At 41.4% G+C, this 24,208-nt stretch overlaps 1 protein-coding gene across 1 annotated transcript in view; it reads right to left on the bottom strand.

Annotated features, from left to right (window-relative positions):
• The window catches only part of CLCN1 (chloride voltage-gated channel 1), a 55,682-nt gene that overhangs the window by 5,217 nt on the left and 26,257 nt on the right, over positions 1–24,208 (bottom strand). The window contains exons 4-20 of the mRNA XM_057368304.1: positions 24,070–24,201; positions 22,440–22,568; positions 22,203–22,336; positions 21,364–21,441; positions 17,777–17,855; positions 14,912–15,037; positions 11,604–11,688; positions 9,073–9,174; positions 7,213–7,297; positions 6,662–6,811; positions 5,216–5,285; positions 3,852–3,962; positions 3,513–3,726; positions 2,909–3,042; positions 2,374–2,588; positions 2,191–2,296; positions 702–784 (exon numbers count right to left, since the gene is read on the bottom strand). Of these exons, the coding sequence (XP_057224287.1) occupies positions 702–784; positions 2,191–2,296; positions 2,374–2,588; positions 2,909–3,042; positions 3,513–3,726; positions 3,852–3,962; positions 5,216–5,285; positions 6,662–6,811; positions 7,213–7,297; positions 9,073–9,174; positions 11,604–11,688; positions 14,912–15,037; positions 17,777–17,855; positions 21,364–21,441; positions 22,203–22,336; positions 22,440–22,568; positions 24,070–24,201 (2,033 nt within the window). The remainder of the gene's footprint in view (positions 1–701; positions 785–2,190; positions 2,297–2,373; positions 2,589–2,908; positions 3,043–3,512; positions 3,727–3,851; positions 3,963–5,215; positions 5,286–6,661; positions 6,812–7,212; positions 7,298–9,072; positions 9,175–11,603; positions 11,689–14,911; positions 15,038–17,776; positions 17,856–21,363; positions 21,442–22,202; positions 22,337–22,439; positions 22,569–24,069; positions 24,202–24,208) is intronic.

The raw sequence follows: 24,208 nt of genomic DNA on the forward strand, positions 1-24,208 counted from the left end.
GGGAAAATCTGCACAGCCTCTTCACCCCATGTGGTCCCTTTTTTGTTCCAAAAAGGATATTACCAAGTGCTTAGATTTTCTTTCTAGTCATCCATTATACGGTGTGCTCTGTCCTTGCTTTGCTTTCCTTGCCAATGACAATTCACCATCGAGTTCTGGTGGAGCAATTCAGGTGCCTGAATGTGGTCATCTAGTACTGATTTAGATGCTCTCAAGATATCCCAGATGGGGTCCAACCACTGCCCTGCAGTGGATGGGTCTCCCATAAGCTCTGTCTGTTACCCCCAAACCCAGTGCAGATGTGTCAGATAACCAAGGGCATTTAACATGGCAAGAGCCAAAAAACATTTTTTCGTTTTTCTCCATCTGTCCAAAACTATTTGCCAAATGGAATAGAGCTGCACTTTACTGCAGGTTAGCCAAAACATCATTATTTTTTTYCACTAAGGAAAGATGCCCACACTCAATCGTAATGGTAGCCTGACACCTGAGCATGGGTGACTCTTTGGGAAGATCCATACTCCTTCACAGTAATCACACTCTTTCTCCTTCGAGAGAGTTTGCTATTGAYGCTGTCAGAGTTCAGGACCATAATTGTGTCTATGATTTAGCCAAATGCTGAATGTCTCACGTAGTAGTTTTTATTTCCATTGCATTCCCCTCCTTCTTCAGGRTACTACCAGGCTCTCTGTAGCCCTAACCTGGATGGTGCTCTCTGTTTCATGTGGATGGCTGCAATGGCACAAGAGCTGCTGGATCAGTTTCCTCAAACTCCTGAAACTGCCTGAAGGATGAGAACAAACGTGGATAAGAGAGAAGAACAAGTGAGAGACAAAAAGACAAAGCCCTGCACCCATCCCATCCTCTTACCCAAGGCAGGCTGGGAAATAATCTGAGGGACACAATAGAGCAGAGACGGTCGCAATCTGGCACTCAGTTTGTAAAATGGTGTCTGGGACATTCCAGAGTGAGTACTCCCATGCAACAAAACATGTCAACAAAACATATCAACAAACTGGATGTGACAGGTGCCAAGGGGTGAGGAGTCCATGGGTTCTGCCAGCAGAGGAGTGATGGGGATAGAAAAGACCAGAATTATACTCCCAGGCAGGGAATTAGCAAAGAGGAAGAGACAGAGCTTGGTGCTGTTGTGAACAAGGCTGTGGAGGAATTTTGATCAGAAACAGTGATAGCTGTGAGCCAAACTGATAATATGGAAGGCTGCATGACTTCACTCCTGTTCCACTTCCTCTTGTCATTCCTGGGTCACTCAGTTTTAGCTTCACATAACATGTCTCACACACTGTCCTTGTTTTCATATGTGGTTCCTTTTCTGCCTTGGTAAGATAGGTGATGGCTGTCCCACCACTCCACTGCTCTGGAAGCATAAAGTGGATTTTTCTGTGCCTTAGAGGTTTAGTCATACACGAGGGGTGTAATGAACCAGAATGTGCTATATGCACTATTACATGTAACCTTTGGGTGGCTAAAAGCACAAGGTAGAGCCTCTTTACTCATTCTCAATATGGGGCTACACCTCTGCTTACTCACTCTGTATATTTCAGGAYTCATAAAGGATAAAAACAACCCACCATCCTGTATCAAATATGCATGATATATGAATCAGAAATGAGCTATGAGTACAGGCTTGAAAGCAAAGCTAATATAGGCCGTGGTGTGACACAAAAGAGCACAATACATCAGTGTTTGTCCATCACATTAATGCAGCTGAATCAGAGAGATACGTGTCCAAGGGAGGAGCCTTTCAGTTTTGGAGRTGGCTGAGCAGCAGCCTAAGCTGCTCAAAAACTTAGTTTAGCTCTCAGGCTGCTTTCCCCAGATAAATTCATTCACATGGTAAAGGAGTCAAGAGATGGGACCCCTTCCATGCAGCCTCTACAGAAAATGCCTGAGGAGTTGTTATTGCAAATAATCGAGGGAGGAGACAGAGAGACCATCCTAAGTGGGCCTCCTTTTGCCATGATCTCTGAGGGATYGTAACAGACGGTATTTCCAGGTACATTACGCTGATGTTGAAATGCACTAATGAAGTATCTTTCATGCAGGAACAGCAGAGACAGCTCCTTCTCTCAGTCTCTGGGAAACCACACAGGCAGGTACACACATTTAAAATGAAAGCTGCCCCAAGCTGGCTATGATGTGGTTGAGCTATGCCAGAAGTTACCATACCTGAGTGTTGCTGGGGCTCCAAAGTTTCAGGCATTTGTTTAAGAGGACTYGTGGGGCCATTCGGCTCCTCTGGGTAACTGGGAGTGGGACTTGGGGGCYGCGGCAGCTGGAGAGAAAGGAGAGAAAATAAAGACCCCCTTACGCCATTTATTTCTCAGCCTCCTCAAATGGCTGACTGCTCACCTCTCCCTTCTCTTCTGTATCCTCATCCTCATCAACGTAAGCAAAAGATTCGTGCTTCAGCTTTGGCAGGCTTGCCCAAGGTCCATCGTAGGGTGCCTCATTCAGCTTCTGCTGCATCTCTCTGTTGAGCAGCCGTCGCCGCTCGGGGCTCATGTGTGTCTGGAGGAGAACCTGCAGTTCCGATCGCTCCACGGAGCCCAGGAGGATCATGGTCTCTGCACAGCGCACAGCAGAGAAGCCATTAAGCCACCTCAARGATTTGAGTGTCCCCTTCCACACCCTGCCCTTCCTTCCTCCAGCCTCTTCCAAGTACTTGGACTTGTATTATCCAGAGCTGTACAAGAGTCATAGACCRGCCCTCTAGTGGCTCCCAGGCTGTGAGGCTGTGGGAAGGGATCTCATCATCCTGATGTGTGCCCAGGATTTATTTTTTATGTAGTAGGTCTCACTGCCTGCTTCACACCATGTAATTTGAAAGCTAATTTCCTCAACTGAGACAGTCCTCGGGAATGAGCAGTTTCTCCCCATTGCTTACCTGGTGAGTCCACCAAGGGCAAAGACTTCACCGTGGTGCTTTGCAGTACCTCTTGCAGGTCTCGGTATTTACARTTGGAGGAAACAAATTTCACATCTTGGACCATAATATCCTCAACAAAGATATTGTATTTGCTGTGAATTTATGGACAATGAGAGGGAGGGTAGGTATATTAAAATATCTAAATACAGTAGGTATATTAAAATATCCAAATACAGTTTTTCCAACATTTGCTGGGTAAAAAATATCCAAACCCCACTGAATTTAGATAAATGAGACTCCTGAATTTAGATAAATGAGACTTTTGATTTTTAGACTTCCAAGTTGAAGCAATTTGGCAATATTAATACAAATTCAGTAACATTGCAGGTCATTCAGACCTGTGCTTTCAGTGAAAAAAAGAAGAGGACTTYTTTCCATTTTTGTTTATGAAACCTAATTCTACCGCAACCCTTGTTTTTTCTTACTGCAGACCTATTCTGCTTTCTTGATTTGTTTGCAGTACCATCTCCTTTTCATAAGCTTTTATTCCCCTGTGGTCTTAACCCTCTCCTGCTTTTTTTCATTGCCACTCCGCTTCTCCAGTTCTGTTTTCCCACTATACCTTATGTGATTCCACTCCAGGTCTGGCAGGTAGGGCAACTTCTTCACCTGGATGATGCTGTCATAGAGGCTGGGCTGCAAACTCTGTGCCACCATGTTGGCAAGAATGACAGCCACCATCATGGGCAGGATGTGAGAGATCTGACCCGTCAGCTCGAAGCAGATCACAGCAGTGGAGACGGTGTGGCTCACCGCTCCTGTCAAAGCTGCTGCACCTTTCCCAGGTAGGAGAAGGAAYAGGGAGAGAAGAAGACTGTCACATAGAAACAGCATGTCATGTCAACCAGGAAAATTACAGCAGCGGGACCAGGTGAGGGAAAAGGAAGACATGGAGCCTTACCAATGACAGCATACCCTCCAGGTAAGATTTGATAAAGAATACCATCAAAGAGGATCCCGTTGGGAAAAAGCGATGCCATGATTTCCCCAATGAGACGTCCAAATGCAGCGCCTGAAAAATATCACTGACAGTTACAGAATTAACATTTAAGAAACATCCAGTCTGTGCTGTGCAGCTGTGCTGGGCAAGCACTTGGATATTTTCTAACAGAAACAAAGCCAAAACTTACATTAAAATGATACTGGGGGTTAAAGAGTAGTTCTTGGTTACAAAATACAGAAGTTAGAGTCCAAGAAGAAAAAAGGGTACTAAGATAAATACAGCTGACCCCTCATTCTTTCACTTGGGCACACCAGGCACAGCAGAACCTGTGATTCCCAGCCTGGAGGACATATTTTCAGACTGTACAGTATCAGTCCAGATCACAGTTGAGACCTTTAGACCCTCATTATGTGAATGTCCAAACATTAGAATCACATCTTACAGAAAAGTTTAAGTGGGAAGGGACTTGCGGAGGTCTTGTTCTGACTTCTGCTCAGGCCAGATTAGTTCTGCTCTGGGCTAATTTCAARGCGAGGTGGAGTCACCCATGTCTTGTTCAGCCAGGTTTTACAAGTCTACAAGGATCTCTTGTATAGGTGGACACAACATAGCACAATATTCCAGAATTGTGTCCAAAATGCTGAATGCATAGAAACAAACAATTTATTTGCATTGCTGGCTAGGTCTTTTCCTAATACAGCCTTTATAGTACTTCCTCATGTTCAATTACTGCCTGCCAGAACTGATAGATCCTTAGAGCACACTGTTTTATCCGAGAGTTGGGGGTTGTTAATGCTGAATTTCATGAGCTTGTATAGTTCAGTCTAACACAGCCTTTYTTTCATAACATTAGCATCGTGTTCTTTTAATTTCTTTTTGGTTATTGGAAGTAAAATCAGTTAAAAACAATGAATTTTTTTATGTTATCACATTTCAGTCAGAATAAAGGAATAAGGGGTGGATTACATTGCAGGTACTAGTTTTGAGGTTATCTCTTCTAGCTGGCCTCCAGGGGTGAAAGGAGAAAMTATCAATTGTAGGATGAAAGTTTCTCTGCAAATGAAGAGGCAAATAGATTAGATGGCCAAGGCATGACTCTCCCAGTGCGGCTTTCCTCGTGTAAAAGGATAGGAATTTCCTACTCGGCATTTGGTTTTGGTGGGTTGGGGAAATGTCAAAAGCAGAGATCCAGAGGCTGGTCTATGGCCTGCTAATCAGGTTGTCACTCATACACCAGAAGAACCCTCCTGGGTGTGTAGGCAGTGTCTCCTGTTCCCTCCACGAGTCAGATGAATATGCTGCAACACAGAATGGAAACTCACCTAATACAAAAACAGGCATGAAGCCGCCACAGGGGATTGGCATCGTGGTGGCAATGACAGCCATGCAGAACTAGAACAGAGGCAGAGGGTACAGCAGTTACTGAGCAGCAACAGCATTTCCTGCTTCCCTGCCTGTGCCTAGCCTGCCTACAGAGACCAGAAAGCTGCAGAGGTGTAGTACTGCCAACTAAGCTCTGTCTTCGCAGSACCAAACCTGGCCAAACACAGCTGAGAACTGGCTATACTGCAGTGGAGAATCAGGCCAGGTCTGCCCACCGTCAAAACAGCAGTTTTGTGCTTGTGGGGTCTATCCCAGCACTGAATGCAGAAGAAAATGAACTGCTCAGAGCAGTTATCTAGTGAGTAGAGAAGGCCTTTAGTTAGGTCAAAGTCAATGAATGTTGTGTCTGAGGTTRCAGCTCTTCCAAAGGCAAACACATGGACTCAGGACAGACCATGTAGTCCACCCCTCTTTCTTGCAAGTGGACAACTTTTCTGCTTGATACACTGTAATAAGAATTATCACAGAAGAACACTTAACAGCCATCAGAAATTTGATAGGGTGTTTTACTTCAGGTGGAAACAGATGTGTCAATCAGTCACTGATAGCCATTCTTGATCTACTGAAATGTTCAACTGACATTGCAAGGTGGCCTCAACTCTTCTGCTCCTTTGCGACAAATAAATAATTTAAAAATTAGCACCTATTCTGTGATACTTTTATCCTTTTATATATTTTTTTTCATTTTAAGAAAACCTCTTTCCTGCTGCTTGGAGTATGATGTTTTCTTTCAAATGCTTTTTTTTTCTTTTTTTTTTTTTTTTTGCTCTGTCCTGTGTCAGTTACACAGCTGATCCTTTCAGAGGCTGAACAACTCCCACAGACCATGTCAGCTCAGATCTTTTAGTCTGCTGTTGCTTTCTGAGAAGTGACCAGAACTCTTTCCATCTTCATTTCTCCATCAAGTTTTGATACTGCTAACAAATCCTTGAGCATCACACAACTATAGATTTTGCTTGCATATTCCTATTGGTCTCCTGTCTGAAGTCAGGAATATCAAATAGACTGTATCAGGCTCCATTTAAATCAGAAATAAATTATTAAGTATTTATTTTTGTGGAACTTGAGAAATCCTTCCTGATTTAGTCCTCCCAGCCAGCTACTGTATGGTGGATACCAGAAGTCATTCAGCAGGATGCGTGAAGAGGATGACCTAGGGAGCAGAAAAGGGGGCCACTAAATTAAGGAAACTATTCCATAAAAATTTTGGTAATGTTGCACTGAAGGTGGAAAAACCTCACATTTAAAAATGTAGGAATCTATTGCAGTTGTGGTGCTTCATTTAAYATCCAGAACTCCTCACTGGCTGTTTACAAAGTGTTTCACAAAAGGGCAAGAACACTCAGTCTGAGTGGAGAAAGGTTATGGGSAGCTGAGCTTCCTACCTTCACGACAAAGAAGAGCAGGATGATTACGAGGACACTGACTTTAGGATGGACCCAAGCAGCAGATTTCCCTAGGATCTGGGTGTCCCCAGTATGTTTGATCCAGGTGTAGTTATCAAAGAGAGTGCTGATGGCTTCTCGTGGCATCAGCTAAACAGGAAAAAAACGGGTGTGAGTCATGAGATACTTTAAACAGAGTAAATATTCTATCTCTGTTACAAGGAAGTGGAGGAGATTTTTACTTTGGTAATCCATGATTGCAAGACTTCATTCACGTTTTTAATTTTCAGGAAGAGAGACAGAACTTTACCCAAACAAGTGAAAAGTACTTTTACACATGAGGTAACATCTTCCTTATTATTACTTAGGAGAGTGGACCTTTTTCTAGTTTTATATGAAGGAGGTAGCAGAGATCAAATAGCTTCTCCTCAGTCCAAACTTCTTCCATATCTTCCTTCCCTTTTCCATGACACAAGGTTACTGGGGCACAGGATAAAGAGATAAAATTCCACAGAATTGCACAGGATTGGTAATACACTTTCCTCTCTCACCTCTCCTGCCATGAACTGCCCAAATCCATGAGGAAATGTCACWGATGCTATGCAGAAGGTTATGACTGCAGGGTATACCAGTCGGCTGTAAAGAAAGAAAACGTTACTAAAATAGGGCCTCACATTGTGTTCTTGTGGCACCATCACTTCAGGACTGTGAAWGCTATCCCTGTGAAGCCTCTGTGTATCCATCACTTTGGAGAACTGTCACTGGCACTTTAATGCCCTGCTCTACTGATCATCATAGTTCAGAGCTCACCTGTCAGCAAAGCCCCTTTTCCCATCAGAATTAATATAATGGCAGGGATGGAGGAAGGGAGGGATGTGCAACGTGCACAAACTTGAATATTTGGGGGAAATATGTATTTGCAATCATGTGTTGGCCTATTGGCAAAAGCCACCACTTTCTCCATTTGTCCCAATTATGACAATCTTGCTTCTTCACCCCCTCTCTCCTGTTCTAGTGGATTTAAATGTAGGATTTTGTCATGTATTTATTCAGGCACCCCCTGTTGCATTAATTCTTATGGGAAAAACTGCTTCTCTTTCCATTGAATTGATGACTGTCACAGTTTTGGGGAAGGTGTCCTTGGCAGCCAGTGGGTCTAGCCATCCACGTTTTCCTAGTGCTGTGTCCAGTCCCAGGGTGGGATTCTGGGCAAACTGTGACACATAACGAGCACTAAGACAACCTCACCCTAARCTGCTTCCACATGCTGGACTTATCTTGTTATGTGCCCCTGGCAAGTTCCTGTGGTCCTTACAGGAAGTGTTGATTGAGATGCTGTGGTATTTAGGAAAACAAAATATAACCTTTCATTTGTTTCTGTCTAAGGACCTTAAAAATTCTTAGAAATTAGTGAAAAGTAAATTTCCACTTTTCAAGCTTTGCTCCACTTCTCTATTTAATAGTTCTGCTGATGCTTGTGGCTAAGGCTACATGATGAAGAAAGATAATTTTTCTTCCACATCAGAAACTAAGGTAGTTTTAACTTCTATTTATCTGGTGGTTTTCTCCTGCTCAGRTCTACAACTTGATAAGAAATAAGGTCCTCTACACCCCTCAACTTCAAAAACTCTCATAGCATCAGGTTTGGTTTTTTTCTGTAAAGAAACTGAAGACATTTACAGTTAGCTGCCATTTCTTCCTCAGGTTATAAAAGGTGGAGGTTAGAACTTTATTAGAGAGYGGGAAACAGTATCTTCAGACATCCTGTAAAAACTTTATAGTCTAGATTTTTATTTTGTTTTGCATTTCTCTTCCATGCTGCATTTCACACCATTTGGTCACTATCAGTTTCAGCTTTTGGTTCATAAGTATTCAGTGTTTGGAATACTGCAGCACATTCCTTACATTTTTGCCAACCCTTTGATTTTTATATATATATGTGTATATATATATATATATATATATATATATATATATATGGCATAGTTAGATTTCAGCTGTATTTAATGTTCCTGAAATATAAATGATGAATTTTTCACAGATCCTAAAAAACCCAAACAAACCAGAAACAGCATGATTTTATGAAGCATGATCATTGACTTTCTAATTAAAAACATTTTCTGTCCCATCAGTAGTTTCCCTTGTTCTTTTAGTAAGTATTGCAGAGTGTCCCTTCTAAATCAAGAATCTGTTTGAAACTATTGAGGCTGATCAAAAAGAAAATCCAGCACAGGGAAAATTCTCATGATGGTTGCAGTTATCTTGATCTCAGACAGGAGCAGTTTCTTGTATTTTTACTATCTCACACTTGAAATAGTTTTGTTTTCTTCCAGAAAGCATTTTCTACTATCCAGTACCACTAGGAWATAAGAATCTGGTCCCTAAAGAGAGCATTTTCACAAAGCACTCACTATTTGGTGAGAAACTGGCTCAGAGCTTTATGACGCCGGACGCCCAGAACCACTTGGCGATTGAGATAAACAAAAAAGGCTCCAAGGAATCCAGAACCTATTCTAAAATGGAGAAAAAGAAATAAAATCATGCCAAATWATAGATAATACAAGAAGCATCAACCAAGAAAATGAGTTTAAGTAGTTTAATCTCCAGCTGTTTGTGTAGTCTTTTAAATGTCACCTAGAGAGTTACTCCTACAGCAGCTCATTTGAAGATACTGACTCCCTGATGAAAGGGGAGAGATTATTTTGGGCCTCTTTGTCATATACACTACCATTTTACTAATTTTCTTGTGCTGAGAGGGGGAAATCTCATCTTAAAAATCTCTAAAATAATCTATAAAAAGAGAGTGRCAGTCCTCAGTGGGGGTTCATGAAGGGTAACTGGGCAAAGACCAGTATTGTCCAAGCTTAAACATMAGGTTGGAACAGAAAATAGTAAAAAGGAAGGGAGTTTCAAGTCTGATTCAGTAAAATTACATGCCTACAACAAATACTAAAAGTAATAGGAACTCTTGTGCCTAAAGCAAAGTATATAATCTTATGATCCWAATCACTTAGTCTTATGTTTCTGGTCTTAATCAATTAAGAAAAAGAGTAGTTCTCTAAGATTTGGCCTGATCCTTAGGCTCTGTAGCTTAATGAGACTTAGATAAATAGGRCTTACTACTCAAAGGTGAATTATAAAAAAAAAGAAGAGTGAAAAAAGACTGCCTTTGGAATTGGTAAGGGGAAGCCTTATTTTTTCGTGGCAAGTAATTAACCCACATAATACAGAGGATAAACAGTTAATATTTTCATTTTATTAATTCCTAAAATTAAGGGATTTTTCTTTTGTTACATGTTAGGCATGACTTTGCCAAATCTCATTCAYTGACCAATTTAGTATACTTAAAACATTTTATATTAAAGATAATCCTGCTTACCATTTAAAAATTGCACAGAAACATGTTTAAACTAAATATATAGCTTTTCACAGATAAACACGTCCAAAGAACTACTCTTAAATATTTTAAGCCACCACTGATAAGAACAACATTTAAAATAGACCAATACCTGAGGCAATATAAGCCTAAGGACTGCACAGTGAACTGAATTGCTCTATAATACTTTGTATTAAATTATAGATCGCTCCATTCATTGGATCAATTTATCAATAAACTGGAATTKCTCCTCCTGTATATATTATGCAAATTAACATTTACTGACACAGAAAAACAAGATCTCCCCATTGATAGTGCTTGTCCTACCTGAAAGTGAAGAAATATGTTGGGTAGAAAGAGAGTGATTCTGGGACTTAATCTTTAGGAGCATTCCAAGTTGGCATTAGGTCTTTATCCCAGACTGTCCAAATCATTAGGGTTGTTTTTTTGTTTTAAATGCCATGTTGGACTCCCAGGCATTTGAAAGCATTTTGCAGTTATTCCTTTCCTAGCCTGCGTGCAGTGCTGAAAAAAGCCAGCTTTGTCAACTCTGTTCAAAACATGGTGACAAGAAGTTTTGCATCCTAACTATCAGCTGTAAATCACAAGGATTATGTTTTCCCTTGCCAATCTAAATCAATAGATTCCTCCAAGTTCATTATGCAAGTCTGTTTAAGGGGAAAAACAAAGTGAATACATGTTATTAGCAAAAKCTCCTGTGTATTCATAGATTTCTCAATATATGTGATGTCTTTAAAAAATCCCACTTGAGTTCATGATCAARTAACTCAATAGGAGGGCAGCCTACTAAAAGAAGCTGGGAAACCTCAAATATATTTCTGATCTTGAACTCAGGTCTTGCAACAGAGTATGTTCACAACACCAGTACAGGCATTTGTTYCTACAGTGTATTCCCTTCATTACTGCTCTGCACTGATTTCCTGGAGCCTCTCTCAGGCTCTAACCTAAAATGTTTCCTCACAGTAATTCCAAACTCATCTTTTCTCTRGTATTTCCCAATTTTCATTTTTCTTCAGGTCATTCTTTCATTTCCTCCAAATTAACCATTGTTCTCACTGAATCCAGTTATGGTTGGTAGCCCTTGTCATCATCTTGGGTGTGCCCATCTCTCTGGAAAAGGATAATCATTCTGATCTTGTGAAAAGGAAACTTCTGGTTAAATCTTTTGTCACGTGAAAAGGCCATATTTGTTGGAACAGTTCATTTGGGGATACTGTCAGAAAAGTTAAAGGGCCATTCAGTAAATCTATTTCCAGAACTTTGACCAAGTTAGACTTMCTCTTTTTCTTTACCTCAGAGCTTAATTTCTGAAAAAGATATACGGAAAGGAAATAACAAACAGCTTGATAATACCCATATTTCCTTYCTTACCCATTGTGCTACATGGGCACCATTTCTGAAGGAGGAATTCAAACAGGTAGATGCCTTATTTGTGACCACCAAAGTATTTAAAAGTGATATATGTAACTTTTTGGCAGAAGAATTCCTAACAGAGATCACATTATAACTTTTGTAGGGCAAGGAGTCAGTTTCCTGGGAACTTACCCTATTATAGCAAATGCGGGCAGCTCTTGCAGATCAAAAGGGAAGTCCATACGGAAGTTKGTTCTGAACAGGGCTGTGATGGTAACTGTGAGAGAAGAAAGGTAGAGGAGGAAAGAAAATAACAAGGTGAGAAGTTAAATGCAATAAAAGCTAAGGGTAAGGACAAGGAAATGAGCTTATGCATGCTCCTGTGTGGTTTCCTGACATTATATTCATTATTACAGATTGACAGTCTGCTCTGATTTAGTAGGTCCTATTTTTGAGCATTTGCAACCATAGCACTGGAGATGGGCTGGGTTTGTTTTCAGGGAATGTCTGCATTTTTTTTTAGTTACAGTCCCTGGTTTTTTTAAGTGTTTTCTTTTTTTCCTTGTCTTCTACCAACAATGAAAGACTTAGAAACAGAGATGAAAAGATCAGCTAAGCCTCATGTTCTTTAGCTCACCCCTCCTGGTAGTGCTGCCCTGCTACAGTGAAATTTTGAAGCCCGTCCTGCTTTTGCCTGGAGGTGCATTATTGTGGGGAAACAGTGAACATCTGTATGCCAACAGGTAAAGGATGAATTAGCAGTTTAATACAGAGTGGAAGTGCAGCAGGATGAGGACRGATATAAATCCCAACTTACCCTAGATGAAGAAATTATTTGTTCAATGAGGAAATAAACGCAGTGAAAACCTAGCATTATATGATATTAATGGAGGCATTTACTACTTGTTATTTGGTCAGACAGAATTAGCTTTAGAGTAATGATTTAATGAGGTCTCAGTGGGTTACATTACCTAAGACAGCTAAGCCTAAAACTGCATTCCACTATCCAAATTGGGAAGATCTTGCTTCCCGTGTCTTCACCCTGTTCCTTCCCTCCTGGCTGTACTATTGTTCTCCTCTCCCATCGGGCCCGCTCTGACACATCACAGCCTTCTCTGAGTTGCTTTGCCTCATTAAAACCTGCCAGAAAACCTATCTGCTCTTTTCTTGGATTACTGCTCTGCCAGGGCAGTGAGTTGAATGGAGGGGAACAGCAAACACAGAGATGGCTCAAGGGAGCATTAGAACAGTCAGGGATGGAAGATAGTGAAAAGCAGGATGTCCTCTTTTTTGTCAGATCAGCCCAAGAAAGGGATCATCTCAGTTCAGTTTTAGGAAACAGAATGTCCAAGCCACTAAATGGCAGAGCATTATAAAGTACTGTAGAGCTCGTTTTCAAAGAGTTTTGCTACAGGGTGGCAAATACAACCAGACCAAAGGGAAACAGTCTCAGTACTTAGTCTGGGACTTTCTTGGTTCTGTCTCTACTCTCACAGGATAGAAAGAGATTTCCACAGAAAGGTTCATCCCCCCTATCTTCATCATCTCTCCTCAGTGACTAAGCCATCCTGAAACTGAATGTCTAAGCCCTTTTCTCTCCATTGGTGACAATCTGCTAGTTTAGAGCATCAGTTCTGTTCTTACAAGGTTAGAGGTAAAAAGAATGGGAAAGTCTCATTAATTTGAAAATCTGCTTAAAAATAGATCTGAACTTTAAAATAATACTGAGCCATTTGTAGGAAAGATCAGAAGGAGCAGGAGGAAAGCAAGGCATGAAACCCTATGGCAAATAAAATGAAAGTCCAGGACATGGTAAAACAGAAATCCTGCAAATTGCAGAACTGCAACCTTCCATGCCTGGCAAAGAGGCACTTGAGCTGCAGCAGCCAGTCTGAGTGGCTGGCAAATAACCAGGTGTTATTTGGAAAGTGCAGATAATAGTGTAAAGCCAGCCAACAAAGCCATGAGTATCAAGAAGCCGGCAAAGATTCTGTGGGTCTAAGAAATAAAAGAATTTTGCTTGATATGCTTCACAACTTATTTGCATCTGTCACTCTGATGTGATCATTTCCCTACCTGCTTCTCCCTGGTAGCAGGAATGATAGAAAAACCTTGCTTGAACAAAGATTGAAAAGACCAGGCATGAAACTTCCCAAGGGAAATAAATGAGCAAGGAAAGACATGAAAGACAAGTTAGAGCAGGCATAATAAAAGATCATAAAATAATGAATGACTGAGCTAGACAAAAGTTTCTAGTTCCTTGATAGAAGGACAAGGAGTCTGACAGCACAGACAAAGAAAATACAGAACCGTGACAAGGAACCATTTTTCATAGACAATTGAATCACAGAACTTTTTATCCTAGACAGTCAATGAAGAAGAACTTAAGGCGCTACTAATGTATTAAAGCTGTCTGGATGATTTTGAAGAAGGGATAGGAATCAATATGTTTCAGGATTAAGCAAAATTCTAGTGATTTCTAGTGATTTCTAGTGATTTGAGAGATCAACAAAGGAGCCAGAGTAGATAAAGTAAAGGACAGAAGATTGTTTCTTGTTATCTCTCTTTGAGATTCTTGTATTTTTCACTGGAAAGAACAGAAAGATATGGGGTTTGGGTTTTTKGTGACAGATCTAATAGTTGAAACCCCCTCAATTTTAGGCAGTGTTTCACAAAGAAGGATGTAGTCAGTTTCTACATTCAAGTRGAATGTGTTGTCATTTTCTGTATTCCTGAGAATATTCAAATCCCCCAAACATCCAGCCCACTGAAGTCAAGAGAGACATCTTACAGCAGTTTTAAGTAAGTAAACTGCCCACATGGAGCTGAGATCAGTAAAATAGGTATAACTGTAAGAATAAAAGATAAAGGCATTATAAGGAAGAAGTTCACATAGAAATGGCAGCCTTCTGCACCAAAACTCTATTCCCGCAGTGTCTGGGATGCTCTCCTGAACAAGCCTTACTTGTGCTATTTCTGTCTGCACAAATGTCACACTCATGTTTTTCAGTTATTTGAAACACTTATTTTTTTCAGGGCCTTCTGCCAGACCCTACCAATCCTGAAGCCTCCTAATCATTTAATTATCTCTATTTTCTCAACTATTTGCTTTAATGTTTTCAGTCAAGAGATGACCAAAGCAGACCATGGCCTTTTCAGCCATGAGGCATTAAATCCTCTGTGATGGGGTATCTCTGTGTTTCCAGCCTGGACCCTATTCTAAGTGTAGAGGCAAAAATCCCACTTCAGAGGCCTTTTTGCTTGCTGAGGACTCATATTCTGTCATTTATCAGTTAGATACATCTCAGCACTCCTAGGAATAGGTTGGGCTAGACAACCGATGACAAGGCACTTTCTCTTCCATCTGTGCTGCTGGAAGTCACATGTTGTGGCAGAAGTTTCAGACATCATAAAACACTGCGGGTTTTGAGGAAGATGGAAAATAATGCATTAAAGGAGTGACTTTTGTACAAAGAGAGTAGGAATGGCTCTTAGCTTACCCGCATCCTTGTTCCAAACTGCAAGGACTCGGAACACGAAGGCACTAAATGTAGCTGCAAAGAAGCCTCTCCAATAATTGCGCACAGCAAAGTAAGTGGAGGTGACCTCGATGCTGAAAAGAACCCCTAGGAAGAGTTGGAAAGRGAGAAATGTTAAAATCAGAAGTGTAATATTAGAAGCATGAGAGAGTTTTCTAAATAGACTTCTAGAGCAGTGGTCTCCACATTTCTTTGTTCACTCACCCCTACCAATAAAAGATTTTTGAGCATGTACTCYCCCCTCTATATATGTTATTTATTTAAAAATAATATGCATGTACTGGTGTACTAAAATACTATGTACAATATAAAACATGCACAAAAATAGAAAATAAACAAGGATGAGMTAAAGATGAAATAAACAATTTAAAAACTAATTTGTTTTATTTATCAATGGAACAAAAAGGAACTTGTTCTCACTAAAATACTAATATTGTTTATTTTTTAAAATCTGGGTTTAATGCTTTGTTGCATAGTGATTCAAAGGTCTGGTTCTACGTTCAATTAATTTTGATACTTAGTCTTAATGGCTGTCATATCTAAAAAGAATATCTCACAAAGACWCATAGCTCCAAATGCAAGGAATGTAACATTGCCTGTGCTGGCTAAATAATGATACTATTTTTTCAATCCCACACACCACCTATGCAAAGATTTTTGTTAAAATTTGGATAGTAAATTTCCATCCTCCCTGATGTCAATCAGGGAAAATAATCAGAAAATGCTGAATTTTTATATTTTTAACAAGTGTGTTCAAAACCCACCGAAAATCATAATCTTGAAGTTTTTTAAACAGGTAGCAATTCCTGTTTCCAAATTTTTTGAGTCTGCATATTATGAGTTTTTGTAGCTGAGACACATTGTATTTGGCAACAGAKTCACAAAACCTCCACAAGTTTCTTTTGAAAAGCAGTTTCTCACCCACTGTTRGAACATCACTTTCACCTTGAAGTACATCAAGTATGTTTACTTTTTCAAAAATAACTGCTAGGTAGCAATCTACTGACAGGCACTTGTCATCACAGAAAAGATCAGCAAATTCAGAACACTTGTATTTTTGTAAAAGAAAAACATRCAACTGGACTTTAAATTCAGTTGCTATGAGATAACCAGCAAATGCCTGTAGGATTTTCGTGGTCAATCCCCATCTCAGTACAAAGTATTGTAAAGGTTCTTCTGTTTCAGGGTTTTCTTTTTATGAAATGAACCACATTAGTGACATCCAGCARCACTTTGTGGGTATCTGGCTCCCATTTCTTTTCTGGAACAGCTTGTCTGTGAACACTACAGCACATGAATTCCAGGTGTAGTGGTGTCTGTGTAACCTTACCACCCAATTCTTCTCTTATTCTGCCCCACCACTTGTTACACTTGCACAGCTCTTCATAAAACATTTTTTTATTAATAAGTAATTTACTGTTCAGAATACAGCTTCTGTGGTAKATGTTCATTTCTGTGGCTCACTGAAAGAAGCTTTGCATTTTACTRTCAAAACAGTCTGGAAAATGCCATCATCTATGGCATTTTAGAAACATCTGTACTTTAATCCAGCTGCACAGGAAGCCTCTCCCACTGCATAATTTGTATAGATGCTTGTTTCTTCAAACCTTAGGCAGCGTCCCCTATGCATCTTCCAGCAGTGTTTACTGATGAAGGAACATATTTYAGTTTGCTGCTCTATTTCTGTATATTGTCACAGCCTTTTTACATTTTATGGCAGGAAGAACAAGTGTTTCCCCTGTGGTATGTGGCATTTTCTCCTTTGCTGTGAAGCAAGAAACTTCAAAGGAGGCTTCCATACATTTGTCATTAGATTCAGTGAAATTTTGTAATGTACTGGATGGAATGTCACATGGCTTGAAACATTGCCGAAAAAATTGTGGAGGTTTATCTTCATGTTCTGGATGCTTAGATTTTAAATGCCTTGCTAATTCTGATGGCTTCATACMATCATTAGTTAATTTTTCAAAGCACAATTCTCACATGGGGGAGGTTCATCKTTAATGATAGCAGATGTAAATCCATAATTAAAACAGCCTTAGATAATGAAAGGGTTTTTTTTTTTTTTCCAACTTACTCTCATATCTGATTAGCTGACCATTGTTTGTTCCTTGTAATGGGACTGATACAGGGCCTGTACTAGGAGTAGGGGAAGTGTCAGCTCTGCCACTTTCTTGTCATTTCTCTGTGCTCACATAATTAGTATTATCTTCAGTCCACAGCCTCTTTGCAGGAACCTTTTATAGCCAGTTTTCCAATTTGTGAGGATTAGTTTAGTTAACACTAGATAATATAATCCATAAATCCACTTAATCCAGTGTGGGCACACATTGATTACGAAATATCACAATATGTTGAAAGAGAGGAACGATTGAGGGCACCATGGCCAACCCTCTGCATTTGGAGCAACTTTACACCTCATTCACTAYGTGTGACTAGTGGCCATGTGATATATTAGGGCATTACTACAAATACATATACTTAATATTAGTAACTTCTAATTTACTTACTTTTTTATATTAAAAAACCAGAAATTCCGGTATTTCCTTCCCACACCCAACAGATTGCCTTGTGCACCCCCTGGGGTATGCACACCCCAGTTTGGAGACCACTGTTCTAGAGAGCTTTCTCCTCTTTCCTCCAGAAGGTGGGCAACATGTGGAAAAAAGGCTGGCAGAGATGTTGGGGAGGTTGAGAACGCTAAGAGCTTCTGTCCAAAGTAAATGTCACATCGAAAATGTGGTGCAGGAGAGGGGGAGAGGAGAAGAGGSCTAGGCAGGACAGGATTTAGGTACCTGAGGAAAAGGAAACAGAACAGCCACTTGCCTCCAAGTGGTGTCCCAAAGCAGCAGCCAACACCCACAGCGCACCCCACAGTCAGGACATCCGTGTAATAATAGGGCTGCTACTGGTGAAAGAGACAAAGAGAGACAGACAAACAGAAGAAAGAAGGAAAGAAAGCAGGGAGTGAGTAACAAAACTGGCAGGTATGACCTCATGATGTCATCCAGTTCTGTCACTAGTCTCAGAGTTACAGCTCTGTTTATCTTCTCCCTTCTGGATGGCTTCAAAATATTGAAAAGACAAGAGCTGGCATAGGACAGGCATATACCTGGAATCACACATTCAAGAAATGTGAAGGCAGCATGTCATCTTTCTCTGAAACTTTAACATTTCTGTCACTGTAGAAGAAATGCCTCATGGAAAAACCTCCAGTCTTGCAGAAGTACGGGTAGGTTTCACTCCATCTCTATTACCCTGGCAGGGAATCACTGGATGCACATGTGCCATAGAAYGCCTAAAAAAACCTACCCTGTGAGTCTGTGTGTCGAGGCACATGCATGTCCAGAGCAGAGTGTGGACTGATGCTSAAAGTCCTTCCATGCTGCGTAGGTGGGAGGGTGACAGATCACCCAGGAAAGCATTATGCTGTCCTGGTGAAAATTGTCATGATAATAAAATTAATTGGAAGGYATAAAAGGGAGAGTCTTTCTAAAAGACTGGGCACCATTTGCTTTCAAGGGCTAAAATGGCTTTTCAAATCCATCCTCCTTAATACATAGGGTGATATTTACCTGCAACAACACCAAGAAGTTGTGCACCAGGGCAAAATGAAGTGAAACTGCAAGTTATATCCTGGACCAAGGTCAGCTAAAGATTRCATGACTCCCAGGTAATGGAAATCACACTTGGCAACTTGGTGTAAATCCAAAAGAGGAACCAGAGCTACAAAAACTAAGATTACTTTCTGTTCCCATATAAAAATGTTATCACAGGCTCACAGCAAGTTTAAGTCCTGTGCCACTAAACACTTCTCTATTTCTCTGTTCAGAGCTGGGCTTACTCCAAGTTTGGATCAAGGGCAACAGGACCAAGGTGCTCAGAATCAGGGTGCTAGGTGAGACCTGAATAGATCCAAGAGCACCTCTTGACACCTGTGCCACCCTGAGCCACCTTTGGGACAAAGGGAGAAATTTTTTTCATGCATGGATACAATTTCCCTTGTTGCAAGTTGTGGCTGTTGTCGCTTTGTCCTTTCACTGTTCTCTGATAAGACTGGCTATTTTGTCTAACATCGCTTTTAGCTACCAAAGACAGCCGTTAGATCACTCCCTGTTTAGTCTTCTCTTGTCTTCTCTCGCCTCTCCCAGTGGGCTATGTATAATGCATCCTGCAGTCTCTGAGACTGTCAATTCCAGGTACAGAGAAAGAAATATGAAGCCTAAATTTCTACAGAAGTGTTTGGGGCTTGGGGTTCTCTTGAAATTTTATTTTATTTTTTTACCATGAAGACAGATATCATTCTCCTGTATACTACCAATGGTTCCACCCGGCTGTGGTCTGATCCTTGGTTCTGAGCMTGCTTTCTCTCAAGGCTTTTGGCAGAAGGACAAGTTTTGCCTYGAAGCTTCAGGCTTCAGCTCAGGCTGTCTACATCTTGCTGGATTGCCCACACAGGCACMGTTCTCAGCCTCTCTCTTGCTTAGCCTGATTTTCTTCCTGGCATCTTTTCTCAAGTTATCAACTGAAGAAACTCTAATCTGTAGCTGACAAACTATGCTCCTTCCTTGTTTTTGGTTTGTTTTTTTTTTTTTTGTAATAGCCAACCAGAGTAAAGCTCAGTATTATTGTTGATGCAAGTGCATATTGTTGATGTATATTGTTGCATTTGTGAGCTAACTCATCCATTTGAAGACGAACAGGAAAGTAATGCACAGAAGAACAAAAGTCAACGTMGAAAAAGACACAGTGTTTAAAAACTCCTTAAACTTATGGGCAAAATAACTACAAAAAGAGGTTCAGGGCAGGGCATGGAGAGAGGGGAAAGTGAAATGAAGGCACAACAAAGAATGGAGCACATTTTAAAAACAAATTATTTATGAATATATTTTTACTGCTTTGGGAAGAAGTTATCATGTGCCACTATTTAAAGAAATTCTGTGTATCAGAAGACTAGTACAAATGCATGGGAGAGACATAAATTTCCAAATTTCTCCTCCAAGTGGAATAGTGAAAAGTTGTGAAGGGACTGCACAAGAGTTGTCTCCCTGCTCAGAGAGCTGTTAATTCTGTTAATTCCAACASTAGATCAGGTTCTTTTCCAGGTAAATCTTGCACATTCCCAAGGGTGGAGATTCCCTGGATACTCTGGACACCTGTACCAGTGCTAGACCATCCTTGGGAAAGAACAACATAATTTCCTGGAACAGAGTCAAAATTTCCCTTGTAAGTTGTGCCTGTTACCTCTTGCAAGGTKTTTTTTTTTTTTTTACTTCTGTTCTCTACTCAATCMTTCYTGACTTTCTGGACAGCCCTTGATGCTCTCCATGTGGAGCAATGTGTGTGACTGGCAGGGACTGAACAAGCTGCATCATTAGAAAGCAGCACATTAATGGGTGTCACTTTTGGTAAGACCTTCTTTTCGCTGCCCTGAGTTACACTGAAAGAAACAACTCTTGTTGCTGGAGTGCAGGGGTATCTGTGGAGAACCTTTCATGAGAGCAGGGAGTCTCACAGCAAGAGGCTAAAGGAACTGTACATCAAATGTCACATACAGGAAGACACTTGCCTCCAAGAGGAGCCTTGAAGCAACATCTGACTCCAACTGCGCAAGCTGGCACCAGGAGGTCGAGCTGCCTATGCACATTCTGGAACAGGGAGTGCAGCCAGAGACGAGCATGCTGGGGTTAGAGGGAGCAAAGCCAGGGGTTAGGACCCAGAACAATGAAAATAAGCAACAGCCAGCAGCAGAGTCAGCCATTGCTATCACAAATAGCAGGCTCTACACACTTCAGGGCAGTYTTTAGTACTATCAGCTGGTCTTCAGCAGTGACATCTGGTCCTTGTGCACAGACAGGATCTGCTTAAGTAAAACAGCACCTCCAGCTGTGTTGCACAGTCCCTTTCTGCTAAGAGCCTCCACATGTAGGAGTTCCTACATTTATCTATATGTGCAGTTAATAGATTTTTTTTATACGAGTCAATACAGTGATCAGCCTGCGGAGGTTGTTCTGCAGTAGCAAAAGCACAGAGACGGTGTCAGTGTCTAAAATTAGCAGTGCTGTATAAATTTGGCTTAAAGACAAATTGATCTTTGTCTGCAGCTGCTTTTTTATACAGTCAATGATCACAGTGCAAAGGCATCAATCACGAGATTGAAAACTTGTCAAATACATACTCCTAACCAGCCTCTGTGTAATTGCTGGGTAACACTGGTGGCCCTGCACAGTTATTTGGACTCTATATCTGGCCTTCCACTACTATTTCACTCACTTTGTATTTTACTGCTCTGCAGCAGTACAGTGAACTTCAAACCCTGTGTTTGCTCTGTGCTCCATGGCCCACCCATACTATCCTGTGTGTTTTAGGAGCTCAGCCTGTGGAAGGGCTGAATGCAGAGACATGTGCCTTACCTCATACACCCCACAGAAGATGGACATGAACTTGCTGAGYACCACAGCACAGATACTGGCAATATGCACAAAAGGACCCTGCAAGAGAAGAGCAGAAGAAAATCAAAGAGGGTTGTCCTCTGRTTACTGACAGCCATTTGGCTACTGCAGGCCTCATAATTTCTCTTTGGCCATCTCAGCCAGAAATAGAATCATTARGAAAAGAACTCTGAGATCATTGAGTCCAACAATTAGCGCTGCACCATCATGTTCACCACTAAACCATGWCCCCAAGTGCCACAACCACASACATTTTGAGCTCTCCCGGGGACAGCAATWATACCATTTGCCTGTTTCAATGCCTGACCACCCCTTCACTGAAGAARTTTTTCCTAATATCCAATCTAAACCTCCYCTGGTGCAACTTGAGGACATTTCCTCTTTTCTTGTCWCTGGCTASCTGGCAGAATTGGCCAATCCCCACCTGGTTACARCCTCCTGTCRGGCAGCTGYAGAGAGTGCAGAGGTCTCYCCCAAGCTTCCTTTTCTCCAGACTAAACAACCCCATTTCCCTCAGGTGCTCCTCATTAGACTTGTGCTCTAGACCCTCCAATCTTCCTCAGGTCTCTAATCTCCATTTAAGTTTTTTCCCTCTCAAAGACTACCTAACCTCTTTGATGTTTCCTGTACCATACCTTTCAAAGTGGAAGAAAAAGGGCCAGTGAAAGATATGTGATGCTGGAAAGAGCAGAGCTTTGAGAAGAGGTATGGTGGTGAAAGCAAGGAAACATTTATAGATTCTTCTTCCCCAGACAACTCCCACCTTCCAGACTACTGCACACGGAATCAACAACATTTACCTCTTTCCCCACAGGCATGCCGCTTCCAAGCCCAGCTGTGAGGGCCACAACTTTGGCCACAAAAGCTTTGAGAGTGAGGTACTCCTTGAGGACCACTCCCCTCATAATGGTCTTGAGTTCTGGGATCCCAGATCCTGAAAACAACAGCAGAGCCAGGGATGAACGAAACCCACAGGCAAATGGAACAAGAAAAACAAGACAGACAGAAACAGATCTTGCCATGCCTTCTGCCCTCACCAACAGCCTGTGGAGAGACGAAGTGGCAGAAACTGGCTGCAAACAGGATGAGACCAAGTGGGACCGCGACCCACACCACGTACTGCAGAGGCACACTCGGGTGCAGAGCGCCGTATACCCACTTGTAGGCTGTAGACACAAAAAGAAATTATCAGTGACCACACCTGCTCCAAACAGGCTGATAGACAWCAGAGAATCACACGTTTGCTAAATRTGYCTGTGCTAAAGCTTCTTCAGAAATGCTACCCTRGTGTTCCTTTACTAAGGCAAGACTTGCTACATTTTGAGTACAAGTTCCCCAATAAAGCAGGTATTCAGCAGGAATGGATAGATTAATTATTAATTATTAGTAATACCTATGCACAAGTAGGGCATGAGATGTGTTATGTGCAGCTGTGAGGCTAAATCACTGTACAGTGTCTTTTCATTTGACAGTCTGAGGGTTTTGTGTGAGTCCTGGAGGACAATAAAGTGGTCCCCCAATCATTTCTTCATAGAAACTAGTTTGAAACCTTTGATTATGATTTGCCTTCTAGAGCAGCAAAATGGAAGCTGTGCCAGCAGCTTTAAAACAGCAGTGCTCAGCCAGGTACAACAGCATGAACTGCTGAGAATCCAAACTGAACTGCAGCGCYTCTGCAACTGCATCTTTTCTGCCTGAGCTGGCTCCCCACACAGTAGAAGCTGAGACTTGGCAGAGGAAAAGAAAAAAAAAAACCCAAAGGACTCAGCTGCAAGCAGTATAAAGGACAGGAACCCTCAGTGTAGATTATGCCAGTCACCTGGTAGATGAGGAAGTCTAGAGGGAGGAACACTGGGCTGAAGGAATATTGGGAGCTTTGAAGAATTGCGGTGTCTGGTGGACATCAGCAGCCAAGAGGAAAGGGTTKGTGTATGTGTGTGCCAGTCAGGACTGGGACAGTGAGGGTAAGGACAGAGGAGCACTGCAGTTAACAGGATGTGGCAGTGGGGTGTGTGTGTGCATGTGCACGCTGAGATGRGAGGCTGGAAGATCTTAGAATTTTTGTAGATGGCAAGGGAGACGGATCACAGAAAAAATGCAGGGAGGGGATATAAGACAAAGGGCAAAAGGAGAGAGCACTGTTTGCCCAGGTGGCAAGAACATTCAGGGCACTAATTATAAATATTATAATTTTATAATTRTAATAATTATAAATAAAAACTGGAAAGAAAAAAAATTACATAAAAAGCAAAAACAGTGTCAGGAGGGCATCTGAGAGCCCCTTCCCCTCCCCACATATTCTTGATGTTCTTGGTGGGGAAGGGAAGCAGTATAACAGCAAAGGCCACAGTACCATTTCCCTGTGCTCCTGTATATTCAAGGGAGAAGAAAGGAAAGGGAATCAAAAGAATGGTTTGCCTTTGACTCATCACACACATTTCCCTTGTTTCTGCCCCCTTACTTCCAAATTTTTCCCTGTCATCCCTTAAAAGAACCTCCCCCTAGCTAACCTTTACTCTACTATATTGCCAGAACTTCAAACTTCCCAAACAGCGAGGGTTGAGGATGGGACACTGATGGCAAAGGAGGAGCAACACTGGTCATTGGGCTTTGTAAAACATTTRTATCGTTTACCATCTGCTTTTGCAACACCCGAATGGGACCCACCCTGTACGGTCTTTGCACTGGCATAATCCACTCCCCAGCTCACCAACGCCATCACCAGACCCAACAGAACTAAGAAAATCCAGTCCTCTCCAAGCTTCTTGGTGACATATTTCTGGATGCGTTTGGCACAGTCTGTGGA

The sequence above is a fragment of the Malurus melanocephalus genome, unplaced genomic scaffold (assembly GCF_030028575.1).
Source record: "Malurus melanocephalus ecotype Western Australia unplaced genomic scaffold, MMel_1.1 scaffold_89, whole genome shotgun sequence".
NCBI classification, from domain to species: Eukaryota; Metazoa; Chordata; class Aves; order Passeriformes; family Maluridae; genus Malurus; species Malurus melanocephalus.